The sequence below is a fragment of the Pelophylax lessonae genome, assembly GCF_965119305.1.
Source record: "Pelophylax lessonae genome assembly, chromosome: 11".
Taxonomy (NCBI): Eukaryota; Metazoa; Chordata; class Amphibia; order Anura; family Ranidae; genus Pelophylax; species Pelophylax lessonae.
In genome coordinates, this window is record NC_138778.1 from 183246362 (window position 1) to 183263722 (window position 17361).

The window sequence follows — 17361 nt, forward strand, 5'->3', positions numbered from 1 at the left end:
TGTAAAGGGGTCCAGAGATGTGGGGGGCTGTGTAATGTAAAGGGGTCAAGAGGTGTGGGGGGCTGTGTGGCTGTGTAATGTAAAGAGGTTCAGAGGTGTGTGGTGGGGGTCTGTGTAGTGTAAAGGGGTACAGAGGCATGGGGGGCTGTGTAATGTAAAGGGGTTAAGATGTGTGGGGTCCATGTAATTTAAAGGGGTCCACAGGTGTGGGGGGGCTGTGTAATGTAAAGGGGTCCACAGGTCTGCGGGGGGCTGTGTAATGTAAAGGGGTCCAGAGGTGTGGGGGCTGTGTAATGTAAAGAGGTCCAGAGGTGTGGGGGCTGTGTAATGTGAAAAGGTACAGAGGTGTGGGGGCTGTGTAATGTAAAGGGGTCCACAGGTGTGGGGGGGCTGTGTAATGTAAAGGGGTCCACAGGTCTGTGTAATGTAAAGGGGTCCAGAGGTGTGAGAGCTGTGTAATGTGAAGAGGTACAGAGGTGTGGGGCTGTGTAATGTAAAGGGGGTCTTCCTACATTTTACCCAGTTATAGCTGCAGTCCTACTATAGATTTCTATTAGGTTGCGCGTTTTGCATTTTCTGAAAGTGCACTCAAAGTTAAGTTCCACATGCTGCATCTTTGGAGCAATTTCAAAAGACAGGAAAACATTTTTTGGGTGTGGGTGTGGGGGGGGGGGGGTGACACCAGATGGCATAAACCCTTGTGACGCCACTGGCAGTAGCACATAGTAAGTGTGCCACTGCCAATTACATGTATTTTTGTCTGGCGCCAGCTGCCCGATGACAACCCTCGGGTCAGTGGGTGCCATTTTTGCAGAGGAGGAGGAAAGGCCTGGCCGGCCAAGGGGCAGAGGGAGGGGGATTCTACCTGCAGCTGGACCACAGTGCGGAGATATGCTACACGTAATGTCGATGTGCGGTGTGCCGCCTGGGGCGGTGCCAGATATAGGATCCGCTCCGGGTACCAAGTGCATTAGGTACGCCCCTGCATAGGAACCAAGTATGTGAAGGTGAAAAGAAGGAGAAGACCTTTGTAAATAGGGAGTAAGTTGTCACCTTTTGTTATTTGTTCTGGACATTGTCAAGTTGGGCATCCCATAATTCCCTACCTCATCCAAGTTATCAACCCCTAAATAAAACAACAAAAAAACAAGCCAATGACTATTTTCTGTGTTTGAGTGCATTATGAAAATGCTCTGAACCTGGCCGTAAAGTAGTGGGGATCTCTAACTCAGCAGCTCTCATGAGGGGTGTGCTAAACTGTGAAGAGAGAGCGGGGGGGTCTATGGATGCACACAGCCCTGACCGTGAGCATGCCTGCAGGTGCCCCCATAGCACATGACTTGCTAAGGGGGCATTCGGAGGAAGAAGGCACAGACAATTCAGGCAGAGGTAGGAGACTGCTCAGTGCAATACTGTAGCACAGAGCAGGTAAGAATAACAAATGTTTTATTTTAACTCCAAAAAAAAAATTACTTTTAATATTACTTTGATGAAATATTATGTGAAACCATGTTCACTTTGACACTCTTCCCTCCAAATCTGTAAGAGCTGTGTATCGCCATGTGCAAAAGTGATGCAAACAATTGCACATAGGAAAAGATCACAACGGTGATGGTTGCTGAAACAGACTGATCACCTACTATCATTGCTGGCCCAAGACATTATGCTGCCTGGGTCCAAGAATGAAATGCTGCCACCCCCCCACCAAAAAAAATCCCACCCACCAAAATGCCCCCACATCCATTATTTTATATCATGGAAATTAAAACTAAAATTAAATTTATCAGAAAGGTCCCATTCACACAGGCTTTCCGATCCGGTCCGCCTGTCAGTTTTTCATGCGGAACTGATCGGATGCTCCATGTACCCCTATGGAGCAGCCGATGTCAGCGGACACATCTCCACTGACACCCGCTGCTATCCGATCTGATCCTGTCCATGAAATCCAGACGGATGGAAACCCTATTTTCCATCCGTCTGGAGAATCGGATCAGATAGGATCGGATGAAAACACACAGGCGGTCCATTTTCATCCGATCTTCCATAGAGAAGAGTGGGGCTCTGACAGCTCTGTCTCTGCAAAATAAGCAGGGATGGAGCTGTCATCCGCCTGCTCAGTGGGGATCGGTGGATCAATCCCCGCTGAGCAAAACGGAGTCCGTCAGGCACACCGCTCTTGTGAAAGGACCCAAAGTCAGATTTACATGCAACAGCCCCATCTCTATATGCAAAATTATATGCAATAACGTTATGTTCAACCCCATGCAGGGGCTGCTTTTTGGGGGGGGGTTAAGGGGCTGCTTTGTGGGGTGTAGGGACAAAAAACAGTAATAACTTTACTAATTATTAATTTTAGAAAATATTCGGTATACTGTTATCTTCTTCCATAACTCACCACCGGACCAGTCCACCAAACACCCACTGTCTGTCCTCAGTCCTCCTGTCACTCCTGTGTCTGTCACGGCCACTGCCCTAGAAGCTCCAGCCTGCCCTGCGTGAGATGGAGTGCGCTGATGTCTGTAGCATTGCGCTCACCACGATCACGCAAGAAACATTCCCTAGGGGAGGCTCCACCTCCTCATACTCAGTGGCGGCTAGTGCTCCATGGACCGGGGGGTCTGTAGAAGGACCACACCATACCAGCCCCCACACCATACCCCCCCCTCCCCCGGTTGCCAGCTCACTCACCTTGAAAATGTGGAAGGCAGGCGGCAGCGACAGCAGCTTTTCCTCAGTCTCCTGCGTCTCCTCCCTCCTCCTTGGCCAATGGCATGATGCTAGTTCAGTGCTCTGCGCCCTGAGCCCACCTTTTTTTGAAGACTATTAGAGCCTCTGGCTCTAATCACGTGCTTCAAAAAAAAAAAACCCATTGGAGTTCATGCGTCCTGCACCCTGCATGTACATTAGGGGACCAGACGCATGGTTAGGGGGGGCCCCTGCGCCCCAATGGACGGGCCGCCACTGCTCATATACTCATCAGTTTGCACTAGGGGCGGAAGTATGAGATGGGGAAATGCAGCCCATAACGTGCCGCAAACTGATGACACACAAAACTGCTGGAACAAAATCTTAGGCATCAATTTGCCACCCCTCTTAACCACTTGCCGACCGCTCACTCGAGCTCTACTGCGGCAAAGTGGTTAGTTATCGTCCAGCGATGTGGACCTACGTCGCTGGACTCCTCCCCTTGTGGGCGGCGCTTGCGCGCCGCCGGAGGCTCGCTCCCGCTGTATTCATTCACAGCAGGAGTCGGGCCAGGGGAGGAGCGGCGGCGATCGCCGCCGCTCTTCCCCGATCGTCGGGGGAATTGAGTTTGAAAATCCGCCCACTTGTGTAAACAAAGCGGGCGGATCTCCTAAGTGACAGACAGTGACAGATTGCAGGGTTCAGCATAGCTGAACATGCGATCTGTCCCTGTGTCACTCAGTCACCTCCCCCCACACATGTTAGTAAGCACCAGGCATACATTAACCCCTCCCTCTCCAATAAAATTAACCCCTTCCCTGCCAGTGTCATTTTTACAGTACCAGTGCATATTTATAGCACTGATTACTGTAGTAATGTCACTGGTACCCCCAAAAGTGTCAAAAATGTCAGTCAAGGGTCCGATCTGTCTGCCGCAATATCGCAGTCCCGCAAAAAAAATCGCAGATCGCCGCCATTACTCGTTAAAAAAAATGACAGAAATCTTTCCCTTAGTTAGTAAACGCAATAAGTTTTGCGCAAACCAATCAAAATATGCTTATTGTGATTTTTTTTTACCAAACATAGGTAGCAGAAAACAAATTGGCCAAAAATTAAAAAAAATTTTGATTTTTACATTTTTTTGGGGGGGAATTTCATATAAAAAAATGTGAAAAATATTGTTATTTTTTCAAAATTTACGCTATTTTTTTGTTTATAGCGCAAAAAGTAAAAATCGCACAGGTGATCAAATACCACCAAAAGAAAGCTCTGTTCGTGGGAAAAAAAGGACGTAAATTTCGTTTGGGTACAGCGTCACATGACCGCGCAATTGTCCGTTAAAGTCGCACAGTGCCGAATCGCAAAAAGTGGCCTGGACGTAAGACAGCAAAATCCTCCGGTGGTAAAGTGGTTAAAGTTCCGCCTGGGTCCAATGGACCCAGCGGGACCCATTATAGGGCTGGCCTTGCCTACTGTATAAGGATCAGGATGTGGGGAATGATGTGATGAAGGAAAATCCCTTGCAGCCAATGAGCAGGGAGTTTCAGTGCAATGTTATCAAACAGAGTAATGTTTTCTCCTCTGTGAAAGGTCTGAGATCTGATTGCTAGTTCTACAGAATAAATAGCCAGAAAACAAACCCGACGTGCTGAACCTTCAGCCAGATCCCGTTAATTACTGTGTGTTCCTCTGAATGTCATCTACACAGCGCAGCATCCCATCCTATTGATTCCTGCGAGGATGAAATCCGAAATCTGTCAAATAAAGCTGAAAGTAGGATTGTAGAGTGGAGGAATTCTGCAAGAAGCAAGCCCCAGCACTGCACAATGACACCACAGTGTATGGAAGACACATCGATGTCTGCAAGACTTCAAAGTTCCTGTGCGTACTGCGCTACGGTCTATAGAGCGTGCAACTGACTGTTGCTGTAATGCTATAGATACTAGATATAGATAGCTACTGCTAGCGCTTACTGAAGGTTTTCCTGTGAGCTAAGGGTTAAATGAGCCCTGTGATCACCCCCACCTCTCCTGAAGCCAGGACATAGCCAGCTTGCTGGACTGTGAAGCATGAAGAGCTTCTTGTAAAATTGAAGTGTCAACTTCAGTCCATCAGCACCTCCCCACGCCTGCTGGGCTAATGGTTTCTCCCAGCAGTATATAAAACCATCCAGCTTACAATCACCTCCAGAATAGACCGAATTGCTATAGAGGAGTTTAGGGGGGATGAGAAGAACCAGCAAGACTTTGCAAAGGACGTTTTGAACGCCTAAGGTGGTCCTTCCTCCTGTATGAGAAGAAGAAAGTCTTCTACAGCTTCTTAAGCACTGGAGATGGTCCCAACATTTTGGGTATTGTCCTAACCAGCTGTGCCACCACTTGTCTAACTTTGACCTACAGAGATGAACGGGACTTTCTTCAACCAGACAGTGCTGGACCAAGGAGCTTACGACAATTCATCGCAGGGTCTTGGCTCCTTGATGGGATGCTGCAATGGGAGCAGGGCTGTCATCACCAGCGATGGTGGTGGCTCTTTGGTCCTCAGTCCTGATGAGAGGAGCATCTTCATCACCAGGGTGGTGCAAATAGCTGTGCTCTGTGTCCTCTCCCTTACCGTTATCTTTGGGATTTTTTTCCTGGGCTGCAACTTGCTCATCAGGTCTGAAAGTATGATTAACTTCTTGGTGAAGGATAGGAGGCCATCTAAGGACGTGGGAGCTGTGATCTTGGGGCTCTACTGAAGGATGGGTGGTCCTTGCTCTCCTGAAGACCACATGGTGGGCTTTCATATCTGGGACTTTATGGAAGCTACAAAGAAAACGCTGCATGGATCTTCTCTTGACTTGGCTGTGCATGGGGAGTGCCAAAATCAATACCCACTTGGACTGAATGTATTTTTTCTTTTCTTTTTAAATAAAGCTGCTAACTGTTTTTGATGGTTACCTGTCTGCACTGCATCCCCATCCCTGTGCAGTCAGTTACTGATTTCTTTATATAGTGATGGGTTGCAGTCTGTTCTATTTCTTTCCTCCCTTTTCTTATAAAATGGGGTTTGGGATTTGCATGATCTACAGACCCTTCTGCTGTTTCTTATCTCAAAGGTTCTTTAGCACCTATTTATTTTTGTGTGGAAACATTTATTGAAGCATGTTTTCAAGGCTGCAGCCCTGTTTGACAAATTGTTTTTGCACTATACTTATTGGATGACCAAGCATGATTTGTATTTGGAATGCTTTATTTTGTATGCATAGTCAATGTTAATTCTATGGTGACATCATGATTCTCCTTATTTTCTTTTTTGCATTTTCACACAATGAAGATAGCAAACAAATTCTGTTTTTTTTAATATTATGTATATTTTTCTTGATGATGATAAAATGACACACAAATATATATGAGCAGTGGTATTTATTTAATGACAGTGTGCAAAGTGACATGAATCTACTTAGTAACCAATCAGATCATTTGTCCCTGTTCTTGCGCCACTATACTGATAAAACAGTTGCTATGGGTTACTTGGATCTGCCTTACTGCGATCCTTTCTTGCACTGCCCTCTTAATAAGGGTTTGTTCTGTTTTAACTAAAGGTGGTTTGGTTGCTGTTGTAAAGATACCCCCCAAACCACCACAATTTGTCATGGCAATTATGTTTATTGAAACACTTGTTGACTTTTCTTAGGAGAAAAGGAAGCAATTCTTTATTGGTTATTTTTTTACTAGTTTATTTTTCAACATGGGGGAGAATATTTACAACAAAACCACAAGATATTTCCTGTTCCTTTTTTATGTTTGTTTTTTGACCAGCGTTAGGCTTGTTCATACCAGCTTGTACGCTAAAGCGCGTTCGCGCTGGCGTGCATTATGTAGGAGTCGTGTGATGCGTTGTCTAATTTTCTTTTGAACTTCAATGAAGTGTAACAAAATTACACTTTATTCAGCTCCATGCACCACAGCAGTTTGCGATGTGATGAGTTCCATTGCATAAAAATACATACATGCTGCATTTTTCGCAGCGCACACCACTGCACATGTATGATGTGAACAGGTCACATGGAAAACAATTATTTTCTAGTTGCCCCCGCATTGAGCCTTCGCTGATCTATGCAAAACAACGCAGCTCAATAAACATGGTGTGAACCAGCCCTAAAGTTCTTTCCATTAGGCAGCACAAAGAGCAGTCATGTACAAACTACAGGAATCTAACCATTAAGATTTCAATTAAAGGTAATCATATCTAGCAAAGCTGATTTTTGATTGGTTTCTTAGTGTTATATTTTACACATCATAATTATCTTGCCTTATTAACGAAAAAACCCAGAAGATTGTTAATAAACGCATGCTAGGTTATACTGGAATTGGTTTGCTTTTGTCAGTCAATTCAAAAGAGATATTCGAGTTATAAGTGAAGCCTGGTGAGCTGTGTGTGCCCTTGTGTTCTTCTTATTATTATACACGATTTATATAGCGCCAAAAATTTACACAGCGCTTTACAATATAAAGGGAGACAGTACAGTTGCAATACAATAAAATACAAAAGGGTTAAGAGGCCCTGCTCAAAAGAGCTTATAATCAAATGCTTTAGATACTTAAACAGTGAGATCCTGCCTCTGTTCCTGTTCACCTGGGAGTTTTGGGGAGTTTTTCATGCCCATCTTTTACATTTACCATCTTCCCCATTAGAGCCGGTTCACACTATTACGACTTGCCAGGCGACTTGGTCAGCCTAGCAAGTCGCGCACCGTCGGGTCCATTGAGTAGTACAGGGCCGATTCTAATAGGAGCGACACTTAGAAAAAGGGTCCTGTACTACTTTGGGGCGACCTGGAGGCGACTTGCATAGACATTCATGTTATGAAGTCCGTGCAAGTCGCGGTGCACGCGAAGTCGGAGCGACCTAATGTGAACGGGGGCTTACAGTCTCCATAATATAATTATAATAAAAAAATGATACAATTTAGGAGAGATATAAAACCAACTAAAATAAACAACTCTCAAAACCTGCAAGGTCAGTTTAGGGTGGATTGGACTTTTATATACATGACTTAAAGATCTAAGTAACTGAACTATACCATTAACTACATATATTATATAAAATAGTTCATGATCATTGCACATTTTGAGTTTACATAATTAATTTATTGCCTGGAAAAGAGAGACAGAGCGGAGTATAAATGTTTTAAGCAAGGGGCAACTCTTCCATATATTGCTTAATATAAGTAATGTACACCATTAAACACAGCAGGTGGGAAAAAAAGCATAATTTTCCCCACTTTACATTTTTTTTACTCTTTATGTATTAGCTAGCTGAGGATCGCTTAAATGAAAGTTTTCTGGCTACAAGTACCTGTGACTTACTTTGCTATAAAGGTAGACCTATAGGTGTGTCAATGAAAATGGTTACTGTAGACGAGGGTTTCCCAACCAGGGTTCCATGGAAGTCTAAGTTTCCTCCCGAGGTTCCTATGGGTTCCTTGAGCAATGAACAGTTTCTCCTTCTTAGATAAGTTCCCACAGATGTCAGTGATCTTTTTAGCTATCTGTAAGGGGGTAATTCTTCTCAATGACCACAAGCGTAAGGCTGGGTTCACACTGTGTGCAGACGCGGCTCACAGCAGGGGTCTGGGGCGTACCTGTTCTCCATGTCAGGGATGAATCAGGCACAAATTTTGCCTGAATTCAGACCTGAAAGAGATCCAAAGATACACAGGACCCTTGTGCAATGCGCTCCATGGCCACCCCGGAAATGTGTGAACTGGCTCTATTGAGAGCCGGTCACGGTCTCCAGTCATGTGATTTGGATGCGGGCAAACCTACATCCAATTAGCATCAGTGTGAGACCAGCCTAATGCCTCGTACACACGCATCGATTATTGGCCGGGAATTTTCGGGATACGGCCGATCGGCTGATTTTCGGCTTGTTAGTATGATGCTTTCGACAACCGACTCCGACTTTTCGGCCGAAAAAAATCTGGTGTGCAGAGCATTCCTCCCACTGATCATAACACTAATGTATCATGAGTTGTAGATATATTAATTATTAGCAGGGGTTCCCTTAAAACCAGAAAATTATTTCATGGGTCCCTCTGTGTTGAAAAGGTTAAAATGTAGACATTGGTGGCGGCTGAATATTTATTTAAAGGGTCACACTACCTTAGTCCCAGTTCACACATATGCGATGTACACAGTTAACAACACCCCCAGATCAGTTCGCATATTGCAGTGTGAACTGTCAGTTCGGACACATGAAACGGATCGCATAGATGTGAACCACCATGCGATCCGATTTTGGTGCAGACCCAAAAAAAGAGTCCTGTGCGAGTTGTGTCCGAATGTGATGCAAATTCAGCCATACAATCTGTATGGCTGAATTTGCATCGCACAGACATCGCATGTGAGTGGCAGAGCAGTGCGCCCCGAATCACATGCAATGTCTGTCATCGCACATATGTGAACCCCGCTTAGTCTGATACAGCAATTCAGCTTTTTGGTGGCAGCTGACAGTCAAGCTGTACGTAAATATATAGATATGTTTTAATCCAATTATGAGCATGTCTCTATTGTAGAACTTTTAAATTATTTTACAAAATATGGCAAATGCAAAAGGAACACTTTTGCTTTAGTGTGAGGGATCAGAAATTGGAGTTCCATTTGGAGAGATCCATTCCTGACACTACAGTCTCTGGAATGCATTAGAAGCTGGTGGGTGATTTAGCCAATTACAATCCAACCATATAATAAAAAGATAAAATAAATATGAGAAATGTGGAAATGATGACATGGCAGCCAATCATCATGGTATCACTTTTAGTGCAACTCATAAAATAAATGTTTATATCTAATAAGTAGCGGAGTGTTGGGATACATACTAACATTAATACCTGTCTCTACCAAGCATTTTATATATGTGGGACAGTCAACTGCCTGATTAACCCCCCCCCCCCCCCCCCTTTCCCCAATAAAATGGATTTGCCTGGTTGTCTTATAGGCACAAAATCATTACCTAGTCCAGCTGAAAATGCACTAGAACAGAGGTCTCCAAACAATGGGCCAGTTTACTACCCTTTAGACTTTAGGAGGAGCGTACAGTGACCAGTGGGAGTAGAAAATGGTATCAGTGTAATGAAGAATGCCCTATCGATGGTGTCAGTGAGATGAATAATTTTCCATCTTTGGTGCCAGTGGAAGAATAGTGGCTCATCATTGGTGTCAGTGGGAGGAAAGGTTACTCATTATTGGTGTCAGTGGGAGGAATAGTTACTCATCATTGGTGTCAGTGGGAGGAATCGTAACGCATCCTTGGTGTCAGTGGGAGGAATAATGCCTCGTATTAATGTGAGAAATAGTGTCCCAAGGGCTTAAGCCAAGCAAAGGGCCATATTCAGCTTGCGGGCCACAGTTTGGACATCACTGCACTATAATATCAGAATAGGCCTCCAGACTTTTACTTCCTGACATCCCATCATTCCTGCTGAAAAGTCAGCTTAGTAAACGACTAATATTTTGACAGCCCCTAGTACTAATGCACATAGGCATGCTATGTTTTAACCAATCGAAATTGACAGAAGGCATGTTTGTGTCATTTCAGGCAGGGAGGTGGGCTGTTTTTTAGGCTGATGTCTGACATTTTATCACTGCAGAGGAAGATCTGGAAGATCCCCAGAACTGAACAAAGTGCTATGTGTACAGTTTACCTTTATCTTTTTCCAAACATATATCTAAGATGTGTACATATATAAAGTATATACAGCATATATAAAGTGGGATATAATATATATATAATAATATCTCTTTGTGAATGTGAAATGTAAGCCTATTATGTATTAAAAAACACATGCTCTGTTCAGATAAATAATACATCATTGAACCCAAGATATGGTTGAACCCCAGACATAAATCATCAATACATACAGTATGAGTGAACTACTTGACCAACCTAGGACTTGCCATTCCTTTCAGTTACTCTTGTAAACCAGGTGCCCTTTCCATACAGCACACATAGGTGTGCGCAGCCTATTGCATTAGGGTGTGCACCCCCAAAGCTCAAACACGTGTGTGTGTGTGTGTGTGTGTGTGTATGTATATATATATATATATATATATATATATATATATATATATTCTCTGGAGCAGTGCACATACCCAACCCGCCCACTCAAACTTTTTTGCAGTACCAAAAAAAAGCAAGGATGAGGCAGGGTCCATCTTGGGGATGTTACTGCAGTCCTCCCGAGACCTGAAGGTGCCTGAAACTGCTGGGGGAGGAGGTAGGGGGATGAAATAATGTGCATATAATTCAAGACAGTTGGCAACTATGGGTGATTAGGGTGTGCCCAGGCACACCTGGCACACCCTGTGCGCACGCCTATGACAGCACAGCTGAGCTCTGGACCTCCCTCCAAAAATGTAGCCCTGTCCAAGACCCCCCCCCCCCCCCCCCCAGCTTGAGACTGAAAATTGATGAAGCAGCAGCACTCTGATCAGTTCATTCTGTTATCTTTGTCTTCCTTTAGGGATGTTACCTGTAAGTGATAGATACCTGAGTGCTTCTCTCCCTCTCCCAGTCTGAGTGCTGCCTAGTGGCCAATTGTAGGAGGCTAATCTTAAATGAGTTTCAGTGCTTGGTTCTATGTAAAATATGTCCTTTTTAAAGGAATATATGGACAAATTGGTGTTCTTTATATATCTGCCTTTAGTTTCAGCTTTAAATAAAGAAATGAGCATGCTATCTACTCAGAGTGAATGCGCTTTCCATTTAGAAATCTGTCACTTATATTGTAACCGGAGGTATATTGGTGAAAAACCTCAACAGATGTTTGGGGATTAAGGGCTGAAAAACCCACCCAAGATCCCCTATCTTATAACAATCTGAATGCTAAACTCTCTGCAGAACAGCCGCTGCAAGATCGGAAAAGGATTTGTCTGAGAGATAAAGCCCTTTTTTCCATTGCTGACAGACAGGAAAATAATTCCCTTTAAAAAAAGGCATATTGTCACCCTAGTTTCTTCTAAACGGGAACAGTAAAATCAGAACGCTCAGCAGCCAGCAGCCACTAATCAATATTCAGTCTATATCTGCAACACCCCCCTTTTGCTACAAACTATTGCTTTTTAAAATATGCACTTTTTTTCCGCCTCCTCTCTCTTTCCCTTTGGTAGCAAGCTGCTAAAGAATGTTATTGTGTTCATTATGCTATAAGAAAATCCAGCAGAGGTTTACTTAATGCCCACAGGTCCTTAGGATGCTTAGCAGTTCTATTTATAACTATAGAAGGAGACCAATTTAGCCAGATTTAGCCCAATTAGGTTGCAAGATCGCTTGGCCACCATGGATAACCGAGATGCCTAGATTGCTAAGGAGTTGTGTGTGGAACACACAACAGTTACTTGGGCGCTGCACATGTGATCAGTTATGACATCTGCCATTTGATGGCTTGACAGTTTGATTGAGGACACAAGCGAATGTGACAGTTCATAATCCCAGCATTCCAGGAATATAACTGTTTTTTGAAACCGGTAAATTGATGGGTTTAGTTTCTCTGTGTTACATTTATGATTTACTGCTGTTCAAGTGCTCTGGGTTTCAGCAAAATGGCAGCCTCCAGCAAGAAGAAACAGGAGCAGTGCTGGCGTAATGTACCCCTACTCATTCCCCTAGGTAGGTGGGATCTAGGGTCCCCCTTTTAAAAGTGGGCTTCCAGATTCCGATAAGCTCCCTGCCCGCAGACCCCCACAATCTTTGGCCAGGGTTGTGGGGAAGAGACCCTTGTTCCCATTAATAAACCACCCCCCATGTTGAGGGCATGTGGCCTGGTATGATTTCAGGAGGGGGGGAGCCCTCTTCCCCCCTTCTTTTCTGGTCTGCCAGGCTGCATGCTTTAATAATGCTCTGGTATGGATTTTGGGGGAGGGGCCATGCCATTTTTTTTTACATTTTGGTGTGGGATTCCCCTCAAAGACCATACCAGATCTGAAAGGGCCTGGTATGGATTTGGGGGGGGGGCCCACACTGTTTTTTTTTCACATTTATTATATTACCGGCAATTAATTAGTTGACATTCAGCTGATGAGTCATCTGTTGTTAAGGACACAGTGGCTGCCTTCCTGGCCCCTGGTGGGTCACTGCCACTGGCTAAGAAAAGAAAACACTATAAGTTGGTGCTTAGCAGCGGTTAACAGCGTTTAGAAGAGTTGAGCGTTTTTTATTTTTTCTGCTCCTAGACGCTGAAGCTCAAAAAACGCTAATAGTCTAAAGTAGTGTGCATGGGCACTTAGGATAACCCTTTTTAGCTTCTAGGAGCAGGGAAAAAATGCTAATAACAGCTTAAAAAAAACCCTAGTGTGCTTAAAGCCTTAATCGGACTATAACTTTTTTTGCTAGATTACAACATATTTTCAGGATGCTGTCTTATGAGCTTACATTTGTTGCCTCCCACATGATGGATTTTACCTCTCCATATGTGGCAGAAGCGTACTCACCTCTTTCATACTCAGTACAGCTTCTAATGCTGATTAGGTCACTTATGTCACTTAGGTGACTTATGTGAACAGCTAAATTTCTTCTTTCCACTAATGAAAATCTGCACCCCCACGCCAAACTAAATCCCTTTATTGACAGATCTTGATTTTGATCCCTGCACAGTGATTTAGGCTGAATTATCTCCAATCCTTTGCTAGCTTGGTATGCTGCTTTGCTGGCTGTATGATTCTTACATTTGCAGGCTAGACTATTAAAGTATAAACCTTTTTAAAGTTTTGGATAGAATGCAGAATTGTTGGAATTGATGTCAGGTTGATATTTCTATCTGTATCCCCACTGTAGAGATTCAACCTATTAGTACTTTTAGCTGTTGTCACCAGGACAGATTGTGATGGGAAATCCTATATATTGCAGTTGTCACAGAAACAGGAATTGAGGGGAACTTTTCCAAAGGGGTTACCTGTTTTAGTGACAACTGTTTAAGTTAGAACCTCCGCTTATTTTTTAAGAGCTTTCACTTTCAGGTGCGTCTCCAGGATAGGAAGTGAAGATAAATCTCTCCAGTGGGACACAGGCAACAAAAAGCTTACTGGGATGTTAAAGCCCCTCTCTGGTTAAAACATTTACCCTTCCCTCCACCTCTCACCAATTTACAAGTTGTAAAAAAAATAAAATAAAGCAGAACTCCAGCTAAAAAAAAAGGCAAAAAAAATATTAGCCCGTTAAAAGATAAAATAAAAAAGAGCAGAGCTATTATTATCATCCTTCAGTGCTTCTTTTTCTCCAGAAAATGTCCTACCAGGATCATTCAACCCCCTTTCTCTGAATTTTGTGGTACTTACAGTCTAAATATCATGTATAATTTCCAGTTCCTTAAAAAAAAAAAAACACCACCCATGACAGAACCCATTCATTTGCTTCTTCCTCTGCCACAACTGCATGTGGATTTAATAAAAATCGAACCTGCACTAGAAAAATAACTGATTGACTGCTCCGGGAAACACAGACATGTTCCTTCTGTTTTTCACTTTCAATATTTTTATTGAATATCTATTTCACTATAATAAAGAGTGATAGAAGTAGTTACACAAGAAGAGGAGAAATGAACAAACCACTCTATTGTATACAGTTTCTGATCAAGCTGGCTTGTAGAAGAACAAAAAAAGGTAATATTTAGTAATTATACTGAGAATAGAAAGGCACCTACATAATATTAACCTTACAAAATTAGGAGAAAGTGTGAGCAGAGCAGAGACAAAGATAAATCCTCATTGTCGTAGCATCCCAAAAACACATGTACCAAATAACATTATTTTCCTTTATAGATGAGAGGACTGTGCCTGGAGGGACAGGGAACTCCACTCTCCAAATGAAAAAGGGGACTTTAAAATGTGCCAGACAATGACGAATTAAATAGAAAAAACTTCACATAATAAAAACATTGGTTTATTATGTATTTTTAAAACAAAATGCCATCTTGTTAAAATCAAATAATAGGAAAAGACAGTAAAGTCAAATAGACGACTGTATACAAGGCAAGCGTGTGAATTCTATGCGTTTCCTTGTATTTGCTTCTTCTGGATTCACGCTTGAAGATGGCCAACTGAAAATATATAAAATAAACTTGACAAAAAATACTAAGAAAAAGATAATAAACATACATAAATACATAACTTTATACTATAAGCCACAGAGGATCTGAAAGAAAAAAAAAAGGGGGGGGGGGGAGGGAAGGCAAGGAAGGAAAGGGGAGCCTATAGGGGGACATCAAAAAACATGGTACCACAAACACTGACCTACAATGCATGGGAAAAACAAGCACATTTACCTATTCCATGAATGTTAACAGCAAAGGAACTGATGATCCTGCAAAAACCTCTGAGATACCCAGGAAAGAAAAATACAGCCTCCAGAGCTCAGTAAGTGCCTCAAAGAACACAACGGTAAGGTTTCAGGCAAAGATATAGATCTAGACAGCAAATAATGGTGCTAGACTTAAAATGTATGGTATAATAACTAGCAACCACCCCCCCTTGCAGGTTTATAAGATGGGCAGATGAAAGAGCACCAAAAAACAAATAGGGTATGCATCTCACAAAAATAAAAAAAAAATACCACACACCTTTTACTTTTAGTTTACTTTCTGAAAAGTCATTCTGGCAGAGAGTCCTTCATTCCTCATATAATAAGGGGGGGCATGCCCAGCTATTATACAGTATATAGCTCAGAGGCGTGATCTAAGTAAACAATAATAGCCACTACCTAAACATGTCCAAAAGGCATCCATTACTAAGATACAATAAGATACAGGACCAAGGCTCCCGACATCAACAGGACACATCTTGCACTTACCAAATTAGATATCAACCGTCTTAGACCAAGTCTGCTTGACCGCCAAAGCCCAGTGTGCCTGAGCCTCTGTACATACACCCACTGATAAAGGTCAACATCTGGGGCACTCAACACATCCCGCACTGTCATTAGCCAACAGCCAAGTTGCCATCAATCCTATCTGGTGACAGCATTCCTGAAAGAAAAAAAAAACGTAAGACGTCACGGGCGCCATATTGGAACATTTGTGGTAGGGAAGCCGCGCTATATTGCTCCATCTGCAGCAACAGCCCGGTGGGCATTAGAAGATCGGGATGATTAGACTCAAGTGGTGCATGCGTTTTCAAGAAGTTGTGCAGGTCTAGATGTATGTGGTTTTTCAAAAGTATAACTCCAAACCTTTCTGCTCAGAAAGATGCTGCAGGTGGAGCAATATAGCGCGGCTTCCCTACCATAAATGTTCCAATATGGCGCCCACGGTTACGTTTTTTTCTTTTAGGAAAGATGTTGCCAGATAGGATTGATGGCAAATTGGCTGTTGGCTAATGACAGCGCTGGATGTGTTGAGTGCCCCAGGTGTTAACCTTTAGTAGTGGGTGTATATACAGAGACTCAGGCACACTGGGCTTTGTCGGTCAGGCAGACTTGGTCTAAGATGGATGATATCCAATTTCTTTATAGTCCAGCAATATCAAATCCTGATGAAATAGAGCCAGTGATGGCGAACCTTGGCACCCCAGATGTTTTGAAAACTGCATTTCCCATGATGCTCATGCACTCTGCAGTGTAGTTGAGCATCATGGGAAATATAGTTCCAAAACATCTGGGGCGCCAAGGTTCACCATCACCAAAATAGACCCTTCAGAATCTTCAAAGCATTGATTGGTTTTGCAATGTGACAAATAAACTTTATCTGGACAGTCCACAATCTACAAATGTAAGGACATTACTCTGTGGAAAAAGAAAACAGTACAAAATAGAAAGTTAGATGGGGATGACAATAAATGAGAGACGTGTAAAGGGTCACATATGCCATTACTTGTATTTAGATACATACAAATTTTATTTGAGTAATTGTGGTTGTGCATAAAATATTTGTGTGTAGGGATCTGCTTCCCTCTACTATCTGTATTTGTAAATGCCTAGGTTCCTGATATTTTACAGTATGTATGCACTTCCTGTCTCTGGACTTTTGGGTTGAAAACTCCAGAAGAAGGAAGTGGAGAGAAAGTCTTGAGAGCACATGTCCTGTCCATGAAAAAACTGCTGCTAAATCCAGGCCAGAAGGTTAGAAGTCCGGTTGCATGACAGATTAGAAACTACTAGGGACTAGATGCAGTTTAGATAAGCTTCCTCTGAGTTCCAATGGCACACCACGGTTTTGCGGGGGAAAACCTGTGTTCTGGGCTGGTTGGAGGATGTGCCCATCATCACTGATCTTGTCTTTAAAGGATGCTGCATAATGAACATCCTTAGGGACCTTGCAACTGAACTTTGCTGTAACATTTCTCAGGAGGTATCCTAATAATAACTATATACCAGTGAATATGTGCACAATTCTACCAGGACTTTTGTTGGGCCCTTTGCTAATTAATTTATAATTTTGCATTAGATGTATTTACTATTATTCATTTTTTTTCTTATAAAAAGCTTGTATTATTTCCATACTGGTTTGCATCTACAGTATCTCACAAAAGTGAGTACACCCCTCACATTTTTGTAAATATTTTATTGTATCTTTTTCATGTGACGACACTGAAGAAATTACACTTTGCTAAAATGTAAAGTAGTGAGTGTACAGCTTGTATAACAGTGTAAATCTGCTGTCCCCTCAAAATAACTCAACACACAGCCATTAATGTCTAAACT

The 17361-nt window shown here is 42.8% G+C and overlaps 1 protein-coding gene and 1 long non-coding RNA gene across 2 annotated transcripts in view; both read left to right on the forward strand.

Moving 5' to 3' along the window:
- LOC309566442 overlaps positions 1–17361 on the forward strand; it is a 476925-nt gene that overhangs the window by 99211 nt on the left and 360353 nt on the right. The gene's annotated exons all lie outside the window — the stretch shown is intronic.
- RPRML (reprimo like) lies at positions 4675–6079 on the forward strand. Its single transcript, XM_082272975.1, has one exon. It carries the CDS (start codon positions 5087–5089, stop codon positions 5423–5425), a length of 339 nt encoding a protein of 112 aa, XP_082129101.1. The 5' UTR covers positions 4675–5086; the 3' UTR covers positions 5426–6079.